The sequence below is a fragment of the Hemibagrus wyckioides genome, linkage group LG22 (genome assembly GCF_019097595.1).
Source record: "Hemibagrus wyckioides isolate EC202008001 linkage group LG22, SWU_Hwy_1.0, whole genome shotgun sequence".
NCBI classification, from domain to species: Eukaryota; Metazoa; Chordata; class Actinopteri; order Siluriformes; family Bagridae; genus Hemibagrus; species Hemibagrus wyckioides.
The window spans coordinates 9,789,664-9,814,153 of record NC_080731.1 but is presented as its reverse complement, the minus strand read 5'-3'; the positions used below and the strand labels follow the sequence as shown (position 1 = coordinate 9,814,153).

The following is a 24,490-nucleotide window of genomic DNA, read 5'->3' as shown; positions in this document are numbered from 1 at the left end:
GTGAATGCTCCATTCTGATTATTTTCAACAACAGCATCTCTGTCAGTATTTTAGGTACAAGGCAAATCACAGGTTCATACTGATTCTGAAGTTGTTCTAAAATTATTTTTGTCATAGTAACGGTTAATCCACAGGTACATAGTTGGAGACACTTCTATAGTTTATTTAGCATTTTTGGAAGAAGTCTCCAGAGTTAAAAATCATGATCAGTTTTTTATTAATACTTTTGCCAAATACATTAACTGGGCATAACATTATGACCACCTGCTAAATATTGTGTTGGTCCCTATTTGGTGCTAAAACAGCCCTGACCCGTCATGCACTGTGTATTCTGACACCTTTCTATCAGAACCAGCATTAACTTCTTCAGCAATTTGAGCAACAGTAGCTCATCTGTTGGATCGGATCTTCACTCTCCACGTGCATCAATGAGCCTTGTCCGCCAATCGCCAGTTCACCACTATTCCTTCCTTGGACCACTTTTGTTTTGCGAACACCCCACAAGAGCTGCAGTTTTGGAGATGCTCTGATCCAGTCGTCTAGACATCACAGTTTGGTCCTTGTCAAACTCGCTCAAATCCTTACACTTGTCCATTTTTCCTGCTTCTAACACATCAACTTTGAGGACAAAATGTTCACTTGCTGCCTAATATATCCCACCCACTAACAGGTGCCATGATGAGGAGATCATCAGTGTTATTCACTTCACCTGTCAGTGCTCATAATGTTATGCCTGATTGGTGTTGGTAAATTGCTAGGGAATAAAACAATTTGGGACATGCTGTTATTTGGAAAACTATCCCATTTGTTGTGGTGGAAATAACATAATTGTGGACTGTTGTTGATCATTATCTTATAGCAACATATCCCCAAGTGTTGAATTTCTTAATTAATCCACAGTATGCGATGGAGTATAGTGAGTTGAAAGTGTTTTAAATTGTGATTGGCAACCCTGATCTCAACGTAACCTCCTCTAGAGCTGCATGCTTCATAGCCACTTTACTGGTTCAACATATAGGCCTTAAACATGGATTACATTAAAATAGGCCTTTTGTTCACACTGATGTTACATAACGGCATTAGATGGAAGATTACAAGAAAGCTATTTATTGTCATTTTTATGTAACAGACACAGACAGAGCCATCACCTTACTCTTTCTCTCTTATTAAACCCCACACATAGAGGTGCTTATATTTAGTTCGCTACGGTGTAGTCTATCATAGTGGTTTATCATATACAAATATATTGAGAGTAATATTAAGCAGTTAAGAATTAGAAGGGCAGGCAAACAAAACAAAATTTACTGTGTAGGCTTGAATATAACATTAAATTAAGTTGGTCATGCCTCAGTACATTCCTGCAGGTCTTTGAATGAATCCCAACAGGTCCATCCAAACTCAAGCAGCACACAAAGCTCTAGCACTTGAGAAAGGCCCAAGGTCAAATGACATTTGCCACCTGTGCTCTTCATTTCTCATCCTGAATCTAACCCATCGTTGGAGTTGTGGGACTCCAGATGTGCTTGTGACATCAATACAGATGATGTAGCGGTGGAGAGCAACAGATGCCTCGAGCACATCCATAATCTGTTGTGGGTGGAGGAACACTATGGAAATATTTCATGCGGCATGTAGAGTTCCTCTGTCTTACTGTGACAAGAGTGGTGCACAAGACTGGAAAACAATATCATTTACGGTCACTAGATGAAGGTTGTCTAGTAAAAGAATGTAGCAAAATATCCTAACAGCCTTTATAACCCCTATGAATTTTATATAAAAAATCTTTAAGGATTCATAATGGGTAGGTTTCACAACAATATGGACCCAAATGGTGCTCAGGAATATGTCAGCATTTCAGTTCTTCTCTTATTTTCTTCTATGCATTTTTTCCTATCACAGTGCAGTGTGAGACTTTCTTATTTATTTTTTGCTTTTTGTCCATGCTGGTTTGCTACACTGAGCATGAAATGCATGAAAAAATGTAACTCACCTTGACAGCTGCACCGTTACAACACCTCATTAAGTTTCTTCTGTTGTAGTTCTAACTCATTTTCCGGCTTCCAGTGAACACTGTTCATGTGACTACAGCTCTCTTCAAGGTAAACAAGCTGTATTAACCTAATGTTAGTTAAATAATTAAATCCTTGAAGTATATTTCAAATTTATATCATGCTAAAAAATCATTTTGCCATGATATAAATTTGGGGTTTGGGGATGACCACTTCCTGTTCCAGCATGACTGCACACTTGTGCAAAAAGCAAGGTTCATAAAGACATGGATGAGTGAGTTTGGTGTGGAGGAAGTTGACTGGCCTGCACCCCAACCTGATATAACACGTTTGAGATGAATTAGAGCGGAGACTGTGAGCCAGACCTTCTCATCCAGCATCAGTGCCTGACCTCACAAATGCACTTCTAGAGGAATGGTCAAAAAATTCCCATTAACACACTCCTAAACCTTGTGGAAAGACCTTTCCAGAAGAGTTGAAGCTGTTATAGCTGCAAAGGGAGGGTCAACTTTGTATTAAATTCATGTGAATGTAAAGGCAGACGTCCCAGTTTTGGAATGGCTCACAGTTTCTGCTTTAATTCATCCCAAAGGTGTTCTATGAGGTTGAGGACAGAACTCTGTGCAGGCCAGTCAAATTCCTCCACACCAAACTCGCTCATCCATGTCTTTATGTTGGAACAGGAAGGGGTCAAACAGTTCACACAAAGTTGGATGCATTAAATTGTCCAAAATGTCTTGGTATGCTGAAGCATTTATAGTTCCTTTCTCTGGAAAGGAACTATAAGGGGCCAGGCCCAAGCCCTGAAAAATGACCCCGGAATTGAATGATTTGGAGGGGTGTCCCAAAACCTTATATATATAGGCAATATAGTGTATTAAAAGTATTGAAATTAAACACACCTAATATGTGTGAATCATAGAATTAAAATGTGTCTGAAATATTTAAAAAGTCAATGGCCTTTGTGTGTGTAGATTTAATATGAGGATTATTAAAAGCATCCATGACCCAAAAGATTCATGTGAATCCTGCAAGCTATCAAATTCATATATTAAACATTAGCCAAGATAAAAGGAAATGACGATGACAAATGAACATATGTACATGTACACATTAAGGCAGATTTTATAGAAATAAAATGTAAAAATGTATGTTATGTAGCTTAACCTTTAGCTTCAGTTCATCTTTTGGCTGCATACAAATGAATGCATGACAGATAAATGTCACCTTAACATTTCATAGATACAGAGAGAATCACAAACATTTTTTAATGGTCACAACTGCAATACTAAATGAAATTTTTACTTCTTTGTTTATATCATAACAAGTAAAATGTACACCCTGTTGCAAAAAGTTTTGCGACGTCTGCCTTTACATGCACATGAATTTAATATGGAGTTGCAGCTTATAACAGCTTCAACTCTTCTGGGAAGGGGTCATCCCTAAACAGTTCCAACAAAATTGGAAGCATGAAATTGTTCAAAATGTCTAGGTATGCTGAAGCATTAAGAGTTCCTTTCACTGGAACTAAGGGGCCGAGCCCAACCCCTGAAAAACAACACCTGAATTCAATGAGTTGAGGGGTGTCCCAAAACCTTTGGCAATATAGTGTATTTACTGTTATATGAAAGCCTTGTCTTGTCATAAAATTATTTCAAGTGCAACTGTAACTATCTATTCTCCAACCTGTTTTCATCTTGATATTTCTAGTATGATCAAGCTGTCTCAGCCAAAAGACCAGAATGGCTTCATCATCGTCTCTCAGTATGTTCATACTAGCCAAGCTGGCCTCTCAGCATGATCTTGGTTCCTTACAAGCTAAACCAACCATGAGACCAGCATTTTCCAGTTTGCCCCTTAAACGGTCTTGCTCCCAATATGCTCAAAACAAACAAAGGCTAAATGAGCAACATCATTACCATATAGCGCTATCACCATAACACAAATGTCAATAGATCTAAACCTTCCCTTGCTCAAAATAGACAGTGCTTGCTAAACAGTGAAGGTTATGTTATATAGAATTTAAATCCCAGAAATGTAAATGTGCCCCATTTGGTCTTTTGACTGTTAACTGCTTCAGGGACCTTAATCAAATCTCTAAGACTTTTGTTGTAATGGTGTAGAGTAGAACTGTGTTGGGCCAGGTAGCAGTGAAGAAACACAGTTTTTTCATCACATATCCCAGCTGTGGAAGTTGGGTTAGAGCACAGGGACAGCTATAATGCAGTGCCCCAGTAGCAGAGAGGGTTAAGGGCCTTGCTCAATTCCCCAACAATGGCAGTTTGGCAGTGCCGTGGCGTGAACACCAACCTTCCGATCAACAACCCAGAGGCTTAACCACTTGAGCTACCACTGCCTTCTACTCAAAAATGCCGCTATGAATGATCGTATGTGACTGGCATGTCATTCAGGATGGCATGTCATTCAGGATGTACAGTATTTCCAACTCACATCCAGTGGATGGAGGCCGTGGATCCATTGCAACCATGATCAGGGTAAAGCAAAGCAATTACTGAATAAATGAATGAATAAATGTGTCTGAATTGCCATCTTCATATACACTGATCTGCCATAACATTATGAGCACTGACAGGTGAAGTGAACTGATTATCTCCTCATCATGGCACCTGTTAGTGGGTGGGATATATTACGCAGCAAGTGAACATTTTATCCTCAAAGTTGAAGTGTTAGAAGCAGGAAAAATGGGCGAGTGTAAGGATTTGGGCGAGTTTGACAAGGGCCAAATTGTGATGGCTAGACGACTGGATCAGAGCATCTCCAAAACTGCAGCTCTTGTGGGGTGTTCCCGGTCTGCAGTGGTCAGTATCTATCAAAAGTGGTCCAAGGAAGGAACAGTGGTGAACCGGCGACAGGGTCATGGGTGGCCGAGGCTCATTAATGCACGTGGGGAGCGAAGGCTGGCCCGTGTGATCTGATCCAACAGATGAGCTACTGTTGCTCAAATTGCTGAAGAAGTTAATGCTGGTTCTGAATGAAAGGTGTCAGAATACACAGTGCATGACGGGTCAGTGATGTTTTGGCAGCAAAAGGGGGACCAACACAATATTAGGCAGGTAGTCATAATGTTATGCCTGGTCGGTGTATTTTGTCTGAAGAAACCAGGTGCAGCTACCAACTTACCAGTATGCAGTAATATTATAAGCTATAGTGACTTTGTAATAGATTTGTGATATTTAGGCGCAGGATCCAATCTCATTTATAAACAATTACTTCTATGTGTACTGTATGCTGTTTAAGTGTTTTAATGTATATGTTGTTTAAGTGCTACTTTGAGTAACAGAGTTATTTAAACCAATGCTGTTTCTTATGTAAATGTAGTAAAGCCTTATCTGTCCATTACAGCAGAGCTGCGGGTTCCAGCGACTCTACTGATCTTATACAGAAAAATAACATTTTCCTCATGTTGTGCTGTAGGGGGCAGCATTTATCTCCTTTACACAATAAACTTACCAACTACCATACAACTATCAGTTGATGATTAAAAATAAAGACATCACTATTATGCACTGTGTAGATGCTGTAGCTCAGTGTGTAGGTGAGCTCTCGTTACGTGTATAACTAGGAGAAAATGTTTATATTTGCTAACATGTAATAAAGAAAAATGACTAAAACGATAGCAAAAGTATTAAAACAAACTTTTTAAAAATGATGCATAAAGCCTCGACATCAAACCCACGCTAATTTCCTCTAATTCCGAGTCTCGGGTTTGACTGAAGGTCTCCTGCTTCAATGAACTAGTTTGGAAAGAGCGCGCCATCCAATCCCAGCGTCAGGAAGGAGGAGCCTTCTCGGAATCGTTCCCCCCGCCTGCCCCTCCTTCTACCTGACGTCATGCGCGAGCGGCCGGTCCGTCGCGAGACGCGAAGATGTGGACGGGCGCGGTAATATAAACTGGCGGCCAGGCGCTCTCGGAAGGTGAACCTCTGGTCGTTTTTTAATCGCGATGCGGCGGCTCGGAGATGTGAGGTCGGAATCGGGCCGCCTGCAGCTCCTTGTGCTCGTTTCCGCTCATCTTTGCTCCATCACAGGTGAGTCCGTTACCGCGAGATGTCCGGTGTTGATGCGGAGGAGCTGTCCTTTGTGCTGGTGCTGAAACACTTCGCTTAATGTCGCGGGTAGCAGTAGCAGTGATGTGTTCCGGATGTTTTAATTGCTCATCGTGCAGTTAGATGAGCGTTCCTCGGTTTGGAACATTCACACTTACGACTAGTAGCGCTCGCTTCACGTTCTCCAAGCTTTACTTTTACTGAAACGCACTGATCTGTACAAATAAACTGGCAAACAAAGTAAACATGAGGTATTACCGAAGTAGCGCATCATTACAAACGTCACCACTGACAAACCTAGACCTGACAACACTGAGAAACCTAGACCTGTCCTCTTCAAACACAGCAGTGTGCTGAATATTCGGAAAACATTAAAAGTCAAAACAGATACACTAGGGGATTCATACACCGTTATACCTTTTATACCTTCCTTCCTTCCTTCCTAGTTGTATTGCTGCAAAGAGAAAGCATGACATTCTAGCAAGTTACATTCTTACACTCTGCGAGATCTAAATTCAGTAAGACAGCTTTCAGTCAAAGCGCCTGGTCGTTATGTAGTGACTTACACAAACATCTAAAACTAATCATTCATTAAGCATGATCAGATCTTGAGCTATTTATGTATAAAGGAATTGTTTTTCTGTGCTGTTCTAAGTGTTATTGGTTATGTCCTTTGTCTGAGTGTAGTTTGTGGTAATTGTTGTGATACCTTTTTGGCTTTTTTTTGTGTCTCAGTCTGACTATCATTGTTAAATAAAGATGAAAGTAATTAAACTAAAACAAACCATAAACAGAGACTGTAGGATATGTAAAGAAATTTCTTACACAACAGAAGTCTCCAGTGTTGCATGTACACCTGCAATCCAAATGACCTGATATTTATGATAAGTAAATTATTATAGCAAATTACTCCTCTCCAAAGCTGTACAATTTTAATTCCAGAGAATGCACTGTTCATGGTTTACATTGAAATGAAGATCATTTGTACAGATACAGACAAAGATGGTAGATGAGATACCAGAGTGAGACAATAATAACCTTTGCAGTGAGACAGTGATTAATGAATCCCACTGTTGACATTAGCCTCTATGTAGAGAGTATCAAATCCCCCATGTGAAGCTTTATACATACATGAAATGATAGTGTTCATCTGAGACTAAAACACTGGTGGTGTTAATTCAACATTAGTCCATAAGAATATTGACTTTTCTTTCATTCCTCTGAGAAAAAAAAAATCCCACATATTACACATTTCACATTAGGTTCATCTGCATGATTAATGCTTTAATGCTTAATGCTTTTTTTCTAAAAAAGGATCTGCGTAGAAGCTTTCTAAAAGCAAACAACCTCAAATACAAACCAAAGAGCCCAAAGAGGAGGTAGATGGAACCTTTTTTTTCTAAGCATGTGGAAACTGCGAGGCAAAGATCTACCAGATGTAACAATGTGATGTTTAAAAGCTGAAAATTATATGTTGGGCTTAATATCGACATCAGTTCACCACTTAAAAAGCAGCCTTTAAAAGGCTGGAGGAGATGGAGGAGGTGCTGGTGGATTGCTTGGATCACCTCATGCTGTATGGTTAGTATCATTTTACTTCTTCAATTCTCAGTTTTAAATGTCCGTGTATTCTACGTTAATAGGTAGTGTATAGTGGTTTGACAGTACTTAGGATTGCAGCATCGTACTGAAGCATGAACGGTCTTATTTTAAGAAAATGTAGAATTATTAAGGCACAGTGTTCACTGAAGAAGACTACTATTAAGTTGAGTGTTGAAACAAATTCATAAACACTATTGAACTGATAAACAGCGTAACCTGTGATATGTGACAGTGAGGGAACACAGAAACCATATGCAAAGCTCTGGCGTTTACTCACATTGATTGCGGTATCGATGAGTAGCTAGAGCAGAGTGATCCGCAGAGGCACGCATAACCACGCTAGAATGATAAGCAGCAAGGTCTCATGGGAGAATGAGTCACAGCAGACTGAACGTGGCAGTTTAATCAGATAGACTTCCATGGAGAAACAGATGTCGGCAAAGATCTGTGTGTATATGACTTCATGTTTCAAAGAGGACTCTTTTGCCTTACTGCTCTGCGTGCCCATATTGCTCAGATAGATGGGTGGCAAATTAAAGAAAAACCAATATGATGTGTCTTATTAAGGTGTCGAACTGCTTGAACTGCTTAAATGCACTGCTTGGCATAGATTCAAAGCATAATTCTGAAGGATATTCCTTTAATTGGTGTTTGTTCGAAAGGGCTGTCTAACAAGTCACTCCAAAATCATCCATGGCAGTTCATTAATGTTAGGATCTGGTGACAGTAAAGAATGTCGTGCATGAATTACACCATAATCTTACTCATGAAACCATTCAGTGAGCCCTCGTCCCCTCGTGTCCTGTGCTTGGGGGTGGAGTCATCCAAGAAGAGACCACTCCCATCAGGTCAGAAATGTTTCACTGTAGTATACACATCATCAGGGAGAAGAGCTTCGTATTGATTTGCAGTGACACTTCATTCTAAAGGGACAAATGGAAACAAAACCCATAACATAGCCACTATTTTTTCCTTTTATTTGTCACCCACCTGTACAACACGCTTGGAGGGTTTGTATTAGGCAAGAAAGAAGGAGAAAAAGGAGCACAAGAGAGCTGGTCCATGGGAGTATTTAATGTTGTTTTCTGGATTATGGTGATTTTGAGCTGAGATGTTCAAACCAGAATAAATCAGTCATGAAAAGTTTACTTCAGACTAATATTCGCCGTCTTAGTGAGATCTGGAAAAAGCTTTGCTTAGATGTATTGCCCATTGCCTGTTGTTTTTTTCGAATCGAAATCTCAGGACGTGAAGATGTTTTGAAAAGATGAGTTAAAATGTACAATTAGAAAAAAAAAGAGGTTTCAACGGATTGGTGTAAATTCTCAGCTTTCAAAAAGAATTCTACTTGAAACCGTTTCTGTTAAGAAAACACTTTTATAGCCTAGAAGCTTCAAGGGTTCACAATTTATTTTATTTTTCAAAGAGCATCAGGCATATACACAGCAGTACATTAAGCTTTATAATGAATAGGACCTGCAGGGCAGTGAACTTTAATATATTATAATTAATATATAAATATTTAATATATTGTAATTTTTATATCTTTGGAATAACTCTTCAAGGATTTCGGTACAATGCTAGGATAGATTTGATTTTTACATTCTTAATAAAAAACTCTTTTTATTAAGAATGTAAAAATCAAATCTATCCTAGTATTGTACCGAAATCCTTATATAGATATAGATATAACTCTATATCTAGAAGTCTAAATATTTCTTTGGCTTGTCCCACTCAATGTTTTTTTTGTGCTTGTTTAAGAAGGTGTGTTTCTCTGTAAGAAAGCATTCCAAATGAAGCAAATACCCTTTATCTATTTAAAGAAGCTCTTTTTATTTCGAGAAGGCATCATGTAAAGTATCTTTAGGAAACTTTTACAACAGGTTTTTGGATCTCTTGCCCATTAAGAATGAAAGCGAACCTGTTTTCCCGTCAAATCAAGGAAATTAACCAGGAGGTACCTCATATTAAGCATCAGAACATTATTTAGCTCGTGTGTTTGCTGCGTTATCCCTAGAGCTTCAGGGAAAGTGTGCGAGAGATTAGTTACTTAATCATTGGTGAGACAGAAAAACAGCTTGTTTTGTTGAATGTATGATCGTATCATGAGGCTGAAAACAATTCATCTGGTGCAAAATCTGTTCCACGTCTCAGGAATCTTATGGTTCAGAAATGTAAATGAAATTAATCATGAGATTAAATGTTATCAAGTGTATATATATTTTTTTTTCCTTTTTGCTGGTGGCTGCAAATTGGATTTTTGTCTGCCATCATAATTATTTTGAAATTATTTCTTTGCTCTGTTTAAAGCATCTAGATTTTATAATTAATGTAATAATTTCTACTGCTAAACACCACTCTTGATCTATATCTGTGTTTTCTCATCAAAGCGTATAAATATGGATTGACAACCAGGTAGCAAATCGTGTTTAACAGGCAGATTGTTTTTAGAAGACGAACAAAATTTGTTTTACTGATTAGTTCTGATTCCTGTAAGCAGTGTCATGCCGTGTATAAAGTGCTCATTCACGTAATGTCCAGAACTGGTTAAAACCATGAGATAACCGGCGCCATGAGAACCCCACAGGGGAATTTTGGGCATCACTGCTTTGTGCAAACTTGATCAGTATACCATCTGACAAATGCATATTGCAGCACCCTGATTGATGTCATGCCAGAACAAAACTCAATATGTGCTGCACCGAGTTGCTAATCTCGTCTTCAGCAGGAACTAATGGAAGTCTGGCTCTGTGAGCTCGTCGGGCTTGCGGTAATCCAGACAGAGTGTGGTATCTAACAAAAACAGCATCGGCTTTCACTGTCTGGGCCAAGAATATGACCAGTATGTGACAGGGGTGATTAAAAAGGTGATGGCTTGGAGTGGCCAATAAAAGTCGATACCAGATAAAAAAAATTCAACACTACAGTGGGGCTATATACTGTATGTATTATAACTTTAAGGTGATTCATTATAATCAATTCAAAACAGATGATTCGGTATAGGTGATTCAGTATAAGTCATTTAATATAAAATGATCCAGTACGAATGCTTATGTGTTTATGATTTAATATGGATGATTCGGTATAGATGACTCTGTAGAAATGATTATATATTGGCAATTTAGTATAGACGATTCAGTATGGGCGATTCAGTGTAGATGTGTAGTTGATTTTGTATAAGTAATTCAATATAGATGTGATGATTCACTGTAGATGATTCAGTATAGATGATTCAGTAAGGATGATTCATTATGGATGATTCAGTAAAGCCGATTCAGTGTGAATTAGGGTTGGGAATCAGTGCTGTAATATGAGATTGTTTTGCCAGTTTGGAAGGGTTAGTTTTTTTTTATTCCTATGCTACACACCCTTTGTTCACACCCACACACACAAACACACACACAAACACACACACACACACACACACACACAGGCACAGGGACACTGCTAGAGCTTTAAGCAAATCAAAGGAGATGGGGTTGCCAAGCAATTGTTTATGGATAAAATTTGTCTTACTGAAAAAATAGCATATGTAATATTGTACTCTTATGTTACCTCTGAATCCTTTATTTTTGTTTTAAGCACAGCGGCCATCGATAATACAACGATAGCTTCCAAGTATAATGACTCAATTAAACAGAGCATATATTTGTATGAAAACACATTGCGGTACATCTGACTGAAAAATGCTGCCAAAATGATGTGTTTTGTTTCCATATTCAAGTTTAATATACTTCATACATCACCTGTAGTCATGTGACACGACATGATGCAGTAAAACACTGACTAATACCATGATGTTGATATGAAAAACATTTGGGAGTTTAGAGGTAAGACATAAATAGCTACATAGAATAAAATATATTTTATTAAGCAGTAATAATTATTGAATTTTTACAAAAATATTTTCATATATATTATATATATATATACAGCAGATAAATGAATCAGCCATTGCATTAAAACCACTGACAGGTGAAAAGAATAACATCGATTATTTCGTTACAATGACACCTGTCAAGGGGTGAGATATATTTGGCAGCAAGAGAACAGTGAGTTCTTGACACTGGTGTATGGGGAGCAGGAAAATTGGGCAATCGTAAGGATCTAAGTGACTTTGACAAGGGCCAGATTGTGATGACTAGATGACTGGGTCAGTGCATCTCTAAAGCAGAAGACCTTGTGGGGTGTTTCTTGGACTGTAGTGGTTAGGACCAACCAGAAGTGGTCCAAGGAAGGACAACTGATGAACCGGAGATTGGTGCATGGGTGCTCAAGGGTCACTGAAGGGAAGTCTGTCTGGTTCGATCCCACAAAAGAGCTACTGTAAAACAAATAATTAAAAAAGTGTTTGCTATTATAGAAAGGTGTCAGAAAACACAATGCATTGCAGCTTGCTGTATGAGGCTACATAGCCTCAGAACATTCTGATTGCTGCTCATAAACAAAAGTGCCAACAGTGGGCATCAGACCTCGGCCATGGAGCAATGGAGGAGGGTGAGCTGGGATGGCCGTGTGTGTGTGTGTCTGTCTGTGTTTTGCTTACCTGGGGATGAACTGGCACGAGGATGCACTATGGGAAGAAGGCAAACTGGCAGAGGCAGTGTGATGATTTGGACAGTGCTCTGCTGGGAAACCTTTACTCTTGGCATTGTTGCATACCAAGTAAACCTTTTCATGGCTATGGTATTTCCTAATGGCAGTGACCTCTTTCAGCAGAATAATGCACCCTTCCTTAGTCCAAAAAATTGTTCAGAAATGGTTTGACAAGCATGACAAAAGAGTTGCCTTCGAATTCCCTAGATCTCAATCCAATCAATCATCTGTGCAGTGTGTTGGACAAACAAGTCTGATCCATGGAGTGGATCACATCTTACAGCTGCTAACCTTTTGGTGCCAGAAACCACAGCTCACCTTCAGAGGTGCTATGGAGTCCATGTCTCAATGGTTCAGACCTGTTTTGTTGGCAGAAGAGGGACCTACACAATATGAGGCAGGTGGATTTATTGTTAAGGCTGAAATATGTCTAGAAAAATCAATTCTAAGGTGATAGTTGTCCCTTTGCACTTTGCCCTGCATGTTTTAAAACTCATGATTCAGCTAGTCCATTAATTAGTTCTCTGTGAGTTTCTGTGAGTTAGCTGTATTTGAGCAGGAACTACAGAGAAATCTGCAATACAGAACTTGTTTGAAAATTGGGATTTCATTTAGCTTGTTACAAAGTTTGACTGATGAAAGGCATAAAACCCTCTTGCATCAGTGCGGTCTCAGATGTGTTTCGGGGCTCCACTATCACTTGCTCTCCTATATCTGCATTTCACCTCTCTGAGAATCACAGAGCGTGCTGCAATTTTCCCACCTAAAACGAGCACTGACAAGCAGCCCTGCTGTGTTAGAAGAGCGTTCATAAGGGTAGAACAGTCTGCATAGCAATCTGTCAGCTCATGCCTCTTGAATTGAGTCATGCTTAAGAGGAGACATGCTAATTTCTTGTGAAACTGGGGCATGCTGCAAATCCCACAGAAAAAACTCTCACTAGAACAATGGGAAAGTATCTGTAGCAAGCAAGACATTGACAGAGCATAGGTCAGACAATTTCTAACCCCACCATTACTCAGAAGGCATGGATGATTACTCGACTAGGCAATCTGAGTTACCACAGAAACTACAGAAGTACTTTTCTGAACTACAGAAAAGAGGAATTTCTCATGTTTGTGATTTGAGCAATAGGATGTTTAGGAAGAGTAGGCTTTCTAAAAACACAAATACAATAAATTGAAATATTTAGTCATGCACAGCATCCGAATAGCTTTTACTGATGCAAGTGATAGACGGATGTGTTTACCTTTCTGTCACAGTGATAGCCTATCACCTAGCAAACTGAAATTATCTCCTTAAAGTAACGCGCCAATAGCAAGACCTGCTGTATTAATCAACGGCCTTGTCATCTCAGGGTTCAGTGTTATTAAACCGGCAATGGCTTGCCCATCCAAGAGCTGTCATCTGGGATGAAAAACAAGAAAATTAAAATGACACCAGGTCAAGGCTCATCTATGATCTATATGAGGTGCAATGAAAAATGTTTCAAGAAAAGTGGGAGCTGTAGAGCAAATCACAAAGGGAATTCATCTAAGCGTGTTCAGATGGCGTTAATACACCTGTGGTATATCCACTTACAAATACAAAGAAGCAAAGGACATGAAAGTATTCTTGCAGCTCAGAGGAAGGTGTGGGATGGATAGCATTTTATTAAGCTATAGACAAACTAATACAGCTCCGGCTATATTATATTGACCTTTCATATCATGTTTGTCTTGTGCAAGTTATTTACACATAATCCAGAGAAGGGCTCAGAGCTCAACCAATTTGCAGCAGATTTCTGATCCTAAATGGCAAGCTTTGTTTTGTACCAGCCCATGCTGAGCTGACACTTGTGTACTCGCGTGAAGGGCACATCCTGCTCCAGAGGGCTATACTGTCAGCCTCTGCTCCTCTCGCCGCCTGGGTCTGGCATTAGAGCCGCTTTGCTAATTACACTCATCCTCGCATATCCGGTCCCTCGCTGACTCACCAACTGCCACTAGGGAAAAGTGGTCTCCATTTTCTGTCAGGACCCTGTTCTCTCTCTCTCTCTCTGTATCTCTTGCCCTGTATCTGCCTTTCTTCTGCCTCTGTCATGTACTTCATGCAGCTTTGGTAAAGGTTACTGCAGCGTGTTTCTCTCATCCTCAGGGAAACATTAATTAGCAGGAGTGTGCAAAGAGTGTGCAAAACTTTGCTTTTGGGGCTCCAAATGAAAGCTTTCTTGATTGCGGTCCATGTCAAGACTAATGACAGAGTAGTAGCTAATGGTTTAAGGAGAGAAAGAGTGAGAGATGAGATTGAACTAAATTGCCACTTAGGCACCCCATTCTGAAAGGGCTTTTAGAAACCTTCTGTCTGACACAGCTTCAGACAGGGTTGATAACATATATGCAGGTGGTAGGGAGGTTGGAGAAGAGTGCTTGAGCACCTGCCCCTTAGCCCAGTGATGTCAACGTGCCCTTTTACATTTTTTTTGAAGGCTCTATCAATCAATCAATCATAATTCATCTATAACTGAAAGACTTGTCCGTCTTTAACTTGTGCTCCAGTCCGACTTGTGACCCTACATTTGTCCTACACAGAGGCAGCGTTGGCTCAGATGTTAGGGCTCTGGATGTTTGGTAGGTGAATTTGTTGTTTGTGTTGTATCAAGCTTCTGGTCTTAGATCTGTGAGCAATACTTTACCCTCATCTGGTCAGCTGAGTTGTGAGTAGCTTTGGATAAAATATAAATAAATAAATTTGTGCTCCGGTTAGAGATTAGACATTTAGGCAGACACCTTTATCAAGAGCGATTTAATTCAACTTAGTAGTTCAGGGGTTAAGGGCCTTGCTTAAGGGCTCAGCAGCGGCAGCTTGTTGGTGCAGGGATTTGAATTCCTGACCATCCGATAAATGGTCCTATTGTTATAAACAGTTCTTTTGTTAGTACTTGTGTGACTGTAGTAAATGTAAGCCTTCATAGGAAATCGCTGTTGCATAAAAACACAATTCTAAAACATTGTTCATCTCTGAATATGTGGACATGCTGTATATTGTAGATTGTAAGAAAGCTACCTCTTTATTATTTTTGATACAATAGTACTTTTAATAAGGTATAAAAGGAAAATAAATCAGCAAATCAGGTTAACAGTCTATGATAAGGCTACAGGAAAGATCTGCTTGGATTTGAAAAGGAAAATGGCTATCTGCATTGAAAATCAATGCAGGTCCCACACTACTTGGTTCATACATGTGTGTGCGTCTGAGTATCAAGAAAATAGATAGTCCCCAAACTTGCCATTAATTAGGGTGGTGGCAAAAAATGAAGGACACCGCTGTTTTTTATTTTATCCATTTATAGTTACATCGCAAAACAAGTTCGTTCCTGATATTACTTATGATTTAGAAGTCAGCGGTCTCTCTTCTTTTTTTTTCTCACCTGAAGTTAATAAGACAAAAATAAAGGCAGTTTACAGTCATATTACTGTGAAGCTGGAAAGTACAAAGCTATCAGTCCTGAAGACTGGTGGAAAGTCACTTCAATTCAAGTGAAATTGTGCCTGAATAGAATAGTATCAGTGCTGAACCAAATCAAACCGGATCTGTAGCGAATTGAAGAATTGTATGGAATAGTTTTTCCATTCTTTTTTGTAGTTAGATGTGTAGAAGATTCACACCCCTAACTTTTACTTAACTTTATGCTGTTTTCACATTTACCTTGCTTCTCATTGGTTACTTGAGTCATTTCTGGGAAAGTATCTTTGCTTTTACTCAAGCATGACACCTGGGTTCTTTATTAAAAAAGAATCTGTCACCATTCCAGTCTACATACAATGGCGAGGTGGCTCCTTTGCATCAGCGTTCCTGAAGAACTGAGGCATGGCTCAAGTCTAGTCAAATTCTGTCTTGCCAAGGTTGCTGAACCATATGACACATGAAACTGTCATGACACAGCTTGGGAGACAGGACCTAGCTGCAGAGGATGGTGATTATTACCAACAGGGACAGAGAATTCAAAACCTAAATCTTTGTCCCGGTATAGGAGTAAAAAAAGCCCAAAACAGATGTGGTATGTTTTGCAATCTAAACTGAAATCCACACTGCTGTCGAGACCATAAGAAATCTACCACAACAATATTATCTACTTACAGTAGATCTCTGTTGTTTAGAAACATGTCAGACTAATCACACCACATTTTGCAATTTTGAACTGATTAATTGACTCATTTTCTACAACAGCGTGTCTCATGCAGTGGTTCCAGCTGCAATCACAGGGTTATAATAACGCGCTCATTCTAACACCTTATTGTTTTTACATTAACAACTTATACAGGGACTTGTATGAAATACACATCGGCATAAACGGATTAAAAATGTGCAGTCGTTGATATGGCGGAGTTTTCTGTCAGGAGACACGTCTAGCAATTTTTGGAAGGAGTCTCCGGTGTCTGCGTTTTGTAACAGCCGAAAAATGTTCCTTTGCATGTTCGTGTTCCTGCTCAAGAAAGTCATCAGGGCTGAGGGCTTTTCTTTGTGTTTTCTTGGTACCATGACAAGCAGCATTTTATCGTCTTATTAAAATGCAAGACAGAGAAAAAAAAGAGAAATGCTAATGAGGAAACAATGTACAATAGCACTACAGGACTGGAAGAGAAAACAGGAAAACAGTTTGAGATGAAATTATTGGTGTTTATTATTAGTATGGTAAGCAGACACTCCAGGATTTCATGGTTTTGCGATCGAGCAAACACTACAATGTTCGGAGGAGTTTGCTAAATTTGCAGATTTGCCACAGATTTTGTCCGATTTGTGTCATGTGACATAAAAACCACACATTCGGCCTTCTTCGATTCATGTGCATCAAACATGAGTACAGCGATCATAGAAAGTAATTACATATGTCTTCACTGGTAGGAGGTTTAAAGAAGAATCCTGGGCTTGCAATTTCTCCAAATCAAGTCGTTCTTTGGGAGAAAAAAACAACTACAACAACAACTACAAGAACTGCAAGTTGCATCACAAAGCTGCAGCATAAACAAGCACTTTTGCGCTTGGTGACAACCTTATGAAATCATGATTAGGAAAAGAAGTGCAGTGTAAATTTAGAAAGCAATCCAGAGCCATCCGATGATGTTTGTTTACTCAGCAGCATATGGTGTATGATGTAAACAATTTGAAATTCTGCATGTTTAATTGATATTATTTTCTCACAGAGGATGTTGGTTTAGTTTTTCCCCCGTGTTAATTAATACATTAACTAACAAACACGTCTTAACACGAGCCCAAGGTGGCTGTCATTCACGCATGAATTTACAAGATTCACGTTGTCGTTAAGGTTAGCTTTTCATTAGCACATGTCTTAAATTCATATTTAGATAGATAGATAGATAGATAGATAGATAGATAGATAGATAGATAGATAGATAGATAGATAGATAGATAGATAGATAGATAGATAGATAGATAGATAGATACTTTATTGATCCTGAAGGAAATTCCAAATATCCAGCAGCAATAGAGACAGTAACACAAAGACAGGTTGTAAATTGCACATCTGCATATCATACAAATAGTCAGTAAAAAATCCCACGGAACATCACCAACCAGAAATTTTACATAAAATGACATCCTGTAGCCTAACGCAGTATATATATAATGAAAGATTGAATCTCTCAATTTGTTCATACTCTATAATTTGTTCTTACTCATACTCCATTCACCAGTTTCCTTAAAGTTGCCTGTTTCTCAGCGTGTTCACGCAGGCGTACAAAATCGCCTGCGTTCTTGTTTCTATTGTCATGAATTAACAAGGTCATTATTGCGCTTTCTACTGATAGTAGAAAGGAATGACTCTGCCAGTCACTACATCGCATGCACAGGCGTTCAAACAATGGCAAATTATTTGTAGTAACTAAATAATCACATTATTGGATAATTGGATAATTTCCCACGGCACACCGGAAGATCTCTCACGGCACACTTGCGTGCCTTGGCACAGTGGTTGAAAATCCCTGATGTAAAGTGTTACCTTAAAATTCTAGATAAACAAGTAAATATGTATGATGTTTAATTAATAAAAAATTAATAAATATTTACGAGGACACACTTTGGGACATCCTGTTTTTCGGAAGATACCTTCAGGTCTTATGAATGCGTCAGACTGCATCACACCGCGCCAGCATCGATTGCTTTCCTATTCTCACAGCACACCCTGTGGTGTTTTATTCCTTACACATCTTTGGGTATTGTAAAGGCTGAAAGGCTGAAAAGCACTCTACAGTGGTATTGATGTTAGTCTGCTTCTTTACACAAGGAAACCTTCAATCTACCACTGTTTACTTAAAGTAATTACTCACACTCAGAAGCCTGACTTTGCACCTACGAGGCCTGATTGTGTTGGAGAGCTGCTAGCTATCTGCATCTAATGAATCATGCTTTGATTGATTTATAGCTAAAATATGAATTCTTTGGTGTGTAAAGACAAATTCACTGGGGTGTTTTTAAAAGTGGTGTTAGATTTCCTGTGCATTCTTCTCAACAAAAGCTAGAAGCTCGTCTGGATTCAGCAGGTTTTATCTCATTTACTCTCTGAGACCCATAAAAAGGAATTATGTTTAATATACTTGGAAAAAAAATGCTTACAGGCGGGCGGGGTTTAGTTATATGAGTGGGGTTCGCACTGGGATAATGTGCAAAGTTTTTAAGAGCTGCTCTACCTTTTGCCCCATTTAAGCTAGCTTTTATAGCACCTACATGTATCGTGATGTGCGAATAACTATCACAGGACATACATTTCACGAAGCCGTGCTATATTTTACCACCCACAGGTTTTTGCAGTCGGCACAAGGCAACTTTTGTTTTGCCGGTTGTAAAGCTTTCCCCACTGCTGCCTGCTGTGGATGCCCAATCAAAAACACATTACATTAATGGAATATTATGAGGTTGAACACGCAACCGAGTCAAGAGCCAGAAAGAGTCAAGAGCCAGAAAGACAGACCCAGAAATAGTAATGTAAATGAAAGAAATCTGAACTTCCTAATACATTTTTAAATGCTAATATTATAGCTGGATTTTTTTATTTATTTTTTGGACTTTCTAGCTGATATTTATTACAGCAGTAGCCTCAAATCTGTATTTGGAATGAATGAGATGAAATATAAAACTTTTATGTTAGTGGAAAGATAAATAAAAATGTATAAAAAATGGTGTATTATATATGTACAATCAATATTTAGGATGTGCCGATGGTCATGTTTCTAGCAAGATTTGGAAAAATTACATGGACATAAATCATATAAAAATAAAATGAAATAAAATAAAGTAAAATAAAATAAAATAGAATAAAATGAAATAATAAATACTTCTCAAAAATAATTAAAAAGATGGAAAAAATAAATCAGAGTGAAAGTCAAAAAGTATCTACATACTCTATAAAAACCTACTCAAATATTAAAACAGTATAATAATTTTTATTTAGATTTTAACTAAATAAAAAGTTAAATATATGATTTTGATTGATTAATAAATGTAATTCATTTTTTCATTCATTCAAGAATTCAGCTAACTCACACAAACCTAGAATTGGGCTTGCTGCAGGTAGGGAGGTTTATTAAAGAAAGTAGTAAAAAATCTTTTGGATTAGTAAACTAGGCAAGCTCATGATCAGTAAAACAGACACAGGTCAGGTGATTGGCAAACAGGATAAACAGAGCTTGGCAAAAGCACAGGAAAAGGTAGGTGGAAACACACACTCAAAAGGTTTGGTATAGTCAGAACACAAAGTAAACTGAGTATATACTTCACAGAGTGGGATTGAGTAAGAGTCTCTTATAAAGGCTGACTGTGTGTGTGTGTGTGTGTAATTGGGAACAAGTCTGTCTGATTAAAAGTCTGGTGACTCAGAGTGAGGGTGTGTGTGTGTGTGTGTTCTGGAAAGTGGAGTCTGGTGTTACCTTCTTTAGATATGATGGTAACCTGATTGTATACAGTATATTGCCAAAGATTTTGGGACGTCTGCCTTTATATGCACATGAATGTAATATGGAGTTGGCCCGACCTTTGCACCTATAACAGCTTCAACTCCTCTAGGAAGACTTTCCACAAGGTTTAGGAGTGTGCTTATGGGAATTTTTGACCATTCCACTAGAAGCGCATTTGTGAGGTCAGGTACTGATGTTGGACGAGAAGGCCTGGCTTGCAGTCTCTGCTCTAATTCATCCCAAAGGTGTTCTATCGGGTTGAGGTCAGGATTCTGTGCAGGCCAGTCAAGTTCCTCCACACCAGACTTGTGTTCCCAAACTGTTCCCACAAAGTTGGGAGCATGAAATTATCCAAAATGTCTTGGTATGCTGAAGCATTAAGAGTTCCTTCTACTGGAACTAAGGGGCCAAGCACAACCCCTGAAAGACAACACCTGAATGTAATGATTTGGAGGGGTGTCCCAAAACTTTTGGCAATATAGTGTATGAATCTCAGATAAATCCAGCAAAAGTGAGCATTTTGCTAAGGTATCAGCTCATCTCACAGATCCCCATCTTACTGATTGTCTATGTAACTCAAGCTTGACTGCTTTAGTTGAAGCAGTTATTATTTTAAAACATTAAAACATGATTTTTCAGTATTTCAGAGGAGAAAATGAGAATGTACTAAAATGACTAAAAGTAGTTTTTTTTTTCCCCTCTATTGTGCATGTACTTAGATTCAATAATACACGGTGAAAGTATCAGCCTACGAAAATAATACTTAGGTATGATAAACAAACTATAAATATAAACTATATAATAAATTATTTTCCCCTGCATCCCAGTTCATTTCCACACTCGGCTGTGGTTTCAGTGCTTCACTTCGTTGGTCCACAAAGCTGCTAACCCTGCAAATTAGCCCCCTGAAGCCTCATTAGGCCTAAAGTATTTAAACAATCAGTGTCATAAGTCACACTGTAAAGTCTTGCCTTGTATTTTATGATGCAATATCATGCCTCCTAGTTAGATTCTTACTTAAACTTTGTTAAACTCTTTTCTTGATACTTTCTCCCATTGGCTAGATAATGCTAGTGCTTTTAACATGTTTTATATTCTAGAGATAAATAGGTAATGTTTGAGCTAATTTTACAGTTTGCTAGCTAAACATCATTATGACATTCATTTTTTGTTTTTAGTATTATCAGTGAAAGAAATATTGAAAGAAATCCAGTCAGGAAAATATGTTTTTCCCCGAAGACATCTACTGTCCAAATTATATAGCTCAAAAATTATGTATAAGTTTTAGTTCATGAGGAGTAGGATATTAATAGCGAGCTGCCTGCACACACGAAGCCGCTCTGTGCTTTCTTTGTTCAAGTCTCTTTGTGTGAAAGAAAAGATCGGCTTCTGTTGAAGTCTTTGTGCTTCTTCCATGCTGCTCTCTTATTAGTGCACTTTAAGATGTAAAGCAAATATAAAAGATGGATGAAGAAGCTTTTAGACCTGCAAAAATGTTTAGTCGCAGAATGCATCCTAAATTTGGATATTTTTGGATATCGGCATTTTAAATTCTTATGGCCTAGAAGGTAAAAAGAAAAGAAAAAACAAAGTAAAAAAGAAAAGTAAAACAAGAAAAGAAAAATAAGATTATAAAAATGTTTATAATCAGTGATACTCCGCATATTATGTCATTTGACATCACAGGAAGAATACAGACAATTATTTTCTAAAGATAAGTATTTATGCACATTTGCCAGATAGAAAGAATAGTTCTTTTATCACACAGTTTTTGGGAGATAGCATAAAATATATACAATGGAAAAAATTGGATATGATAGGTGGGACTGTCCTTTACAGGACTTTATACATATATGTGCAAGCTAAGTAAAGAAGAATTTCCTTAAAGAAATCTCTCAGAACAGTTTGTGGGTGATTAAAGAGGGTGGATTAAAAATAAATGTTGAATAAATCAGAGATAGGCTACACTTAAAGTGGGGATATTAAGTATATTTGCTTTGCGCTGCCAAATTTAAATGTAGCCTCAGCATCATTTTCATATTTTGAGCAAAGTCCTTTTTGCAACTGTGTACTTTCGAATGGATTCTTTTCATAATAATTTATAATACTTTCCGGAGACTAATTAATAAGTATAGTGAAACCGGTGAGTTTGCTTTATCCAGTTGGAACAGATGCTAGGAAACATTGACACCAGCTTTAATTACACAACACTGCATTTATGCCAGCGTTACACTATCTGCAGCATTTATCCATTCTCTAGGTTTGGGTTGTGCAATTATTTGCTTTAGCCAAACAATTTCACCTGTTATCAGGCTTACAAAATCCACAGCGAGTTAAATACAGCATCCAGACTGGGATAAATAAGTGACATCCAGGCTCAGCTGGCTTCCCAGACTACATCCCAGTTTCTCACACTTCATTCTGTGCATTCATTTTGACCTGGAATAGTTCAATCTTTCGAAAATAATCCACCCCTCACTGCTGCTGGGGTTCTCACCTCTGATGAAGGCGGCCAGTAAGTCGCTGTTCACCCAACGTCCTGTCAGGTGCGGTATGCCAAGTGCCACAGATTAGGTTTTTGGCAGGAGTTAATTGGACCGTCTGTTTTTTTTTTTTTTTTTTTTTTAGAGTCTGTCCTGAGACTGTATGGTTTTTAGAGGCAAATTTGCATTTTTGCTAGAGTGACAGCAATGGGAATGTTAAGTGTTGAAGTGAGTAAACGCATGGATGGTTTGCTCAAGATAATTTGCAGGTTATATTTATGCAGAATAACATGAATTTAGTGACTGACTTCTGTGGAATATGGACTTACACCGACCAGGCATAACATTATGACCACCTGCCTAATATTGTGTTGGTCCCCCCTTTGCTGCTAAAACAGCCCTGACCCATCATGCACTGTGTATTCTGACACCTTTCTATCAGAACCAGCATTAACTTCTTCAGGAATTTGAGCAACAGTAGCCCATCTGTTGGATCGGATCACACGGGCCAGCCTTCGCTCCCCACGTGCATCAATAAGCCTTGGCCGCCCATGACCCTGTCGTCGGTTCACCACTGTTCCTTCCTTGGACCACTTTTGATAGATACTGACTACTGCAGACCGGGAACACCCCACAAGAGCTGCAGTTTTGGAGATGCTCTGATCCAGTGGTCTAGCCATCACAAATTTGCCCTTCGTCAAACTCGCTCAAATCCTTACGCTTGTCCATTTTTCCTGCTTCTGACACATCAACATTGAGGACAAAATGTTCACTTGCTGCGTAATATATCCCACCCACTAACAGGTGCCATGATGAGGAGATAATCAGTCTTCTTCACTTCACCTCTCAGTGCTCATAATGTTATGCGCGATGAGTGTATTTATTTAGTTAATGGTGTCATTTAACAAAAAATGTATGTACACAAGTACAATTACAATATAATATATATATATGCAATACATGTTTTCTTATATAAAAGTAAATAAATGCACACTATTTGATACTTATAGGTTTTATTACTAGACATTTGGAGTTAAAAAAATTCTCTTTAAGGTTTTATGAATTCTTCCCTCATGTGTCCTTTCACCTTATTGCCGGATCATTAAATCTCATAAAATTTTTTTTTTTTGCACTCAATTAAAATGCAAATGTGGCCAAGGAGTTCAGATATTCAGGATAAACTTTTAAAGAACACCAGCACACCACTGAGGATAAAAATAAAAACAAACAACTAAGAGGTTATTGGCATAAGCATAAAGATTTCGGTTTGTAATCAGACAATGATTGAAATTGTCTGTGATGATCCTGCACCACATTCTGAATGGGATTTTTCAGTTCTAGAAAACCTACTTGTAGAACTTGCTACTATTTAAAATGTTTTATAATTACATAACAGAATACGTCAAAATGTCACCACATGTATATACTGTCCCCATTCTTTCTACCTCCTCTGTCTTGCGCTGTTTGCTCCAGGTTGCACACGTTGACCTGTGTCGCTAGGACAACTGTCTGTCCTTAGCTCTGTGTTGGTATTTGTCGTTATGTGGTTTTATGTAGCACCATGACCCTGGAGAAACCTTGTCTCATTTCACTATGTATTGCGTCATCTATATACGCTTGAATAAAAGCTTATTGACTCTTGACCTTTGCTATAAACAAACTAAAACAAGGACAAAGTTTCCGATTTGAGGTCATCACTCTATCTGTACCCTTCTGCTATTGTGAATTCAACTTAGAAAACAACAAAAAACTGAACAAAACGACTCTTCTTCAGCGTGTGTATG

General features: G+C 38.5%; 1 protein-coding gene across 2 annotated transcripts in view; it reads left to right on the top strand.

Moving 5' to 3' along the window:
* The first annotated feature begins 5,852 nt into the window (after positions 1–5,852).
* The window catches only part of tmem8b (transmembrane protein 8B), a 128,593-nt gene continuing 109,955 nt past the window's right edge, over positions 5,853–24,490 (top strand). The window contains exon 1 of one of the 2 annotated variants that reach the window (XM_058375203.1): positions 5,853–6,058. In XM_058375203.1, the coding sequence (XP_058231186.1) occupies positions 5,974–6,058 (85 nt within the window). In that variant the 5' untranslated portion in view covers positions 5,853–5,973. The remainder of the gene's footprint in view (positions 6,059–24,490) is intronic. The other variant, XM_058375204.1, reaches the window with a different exon arrangement.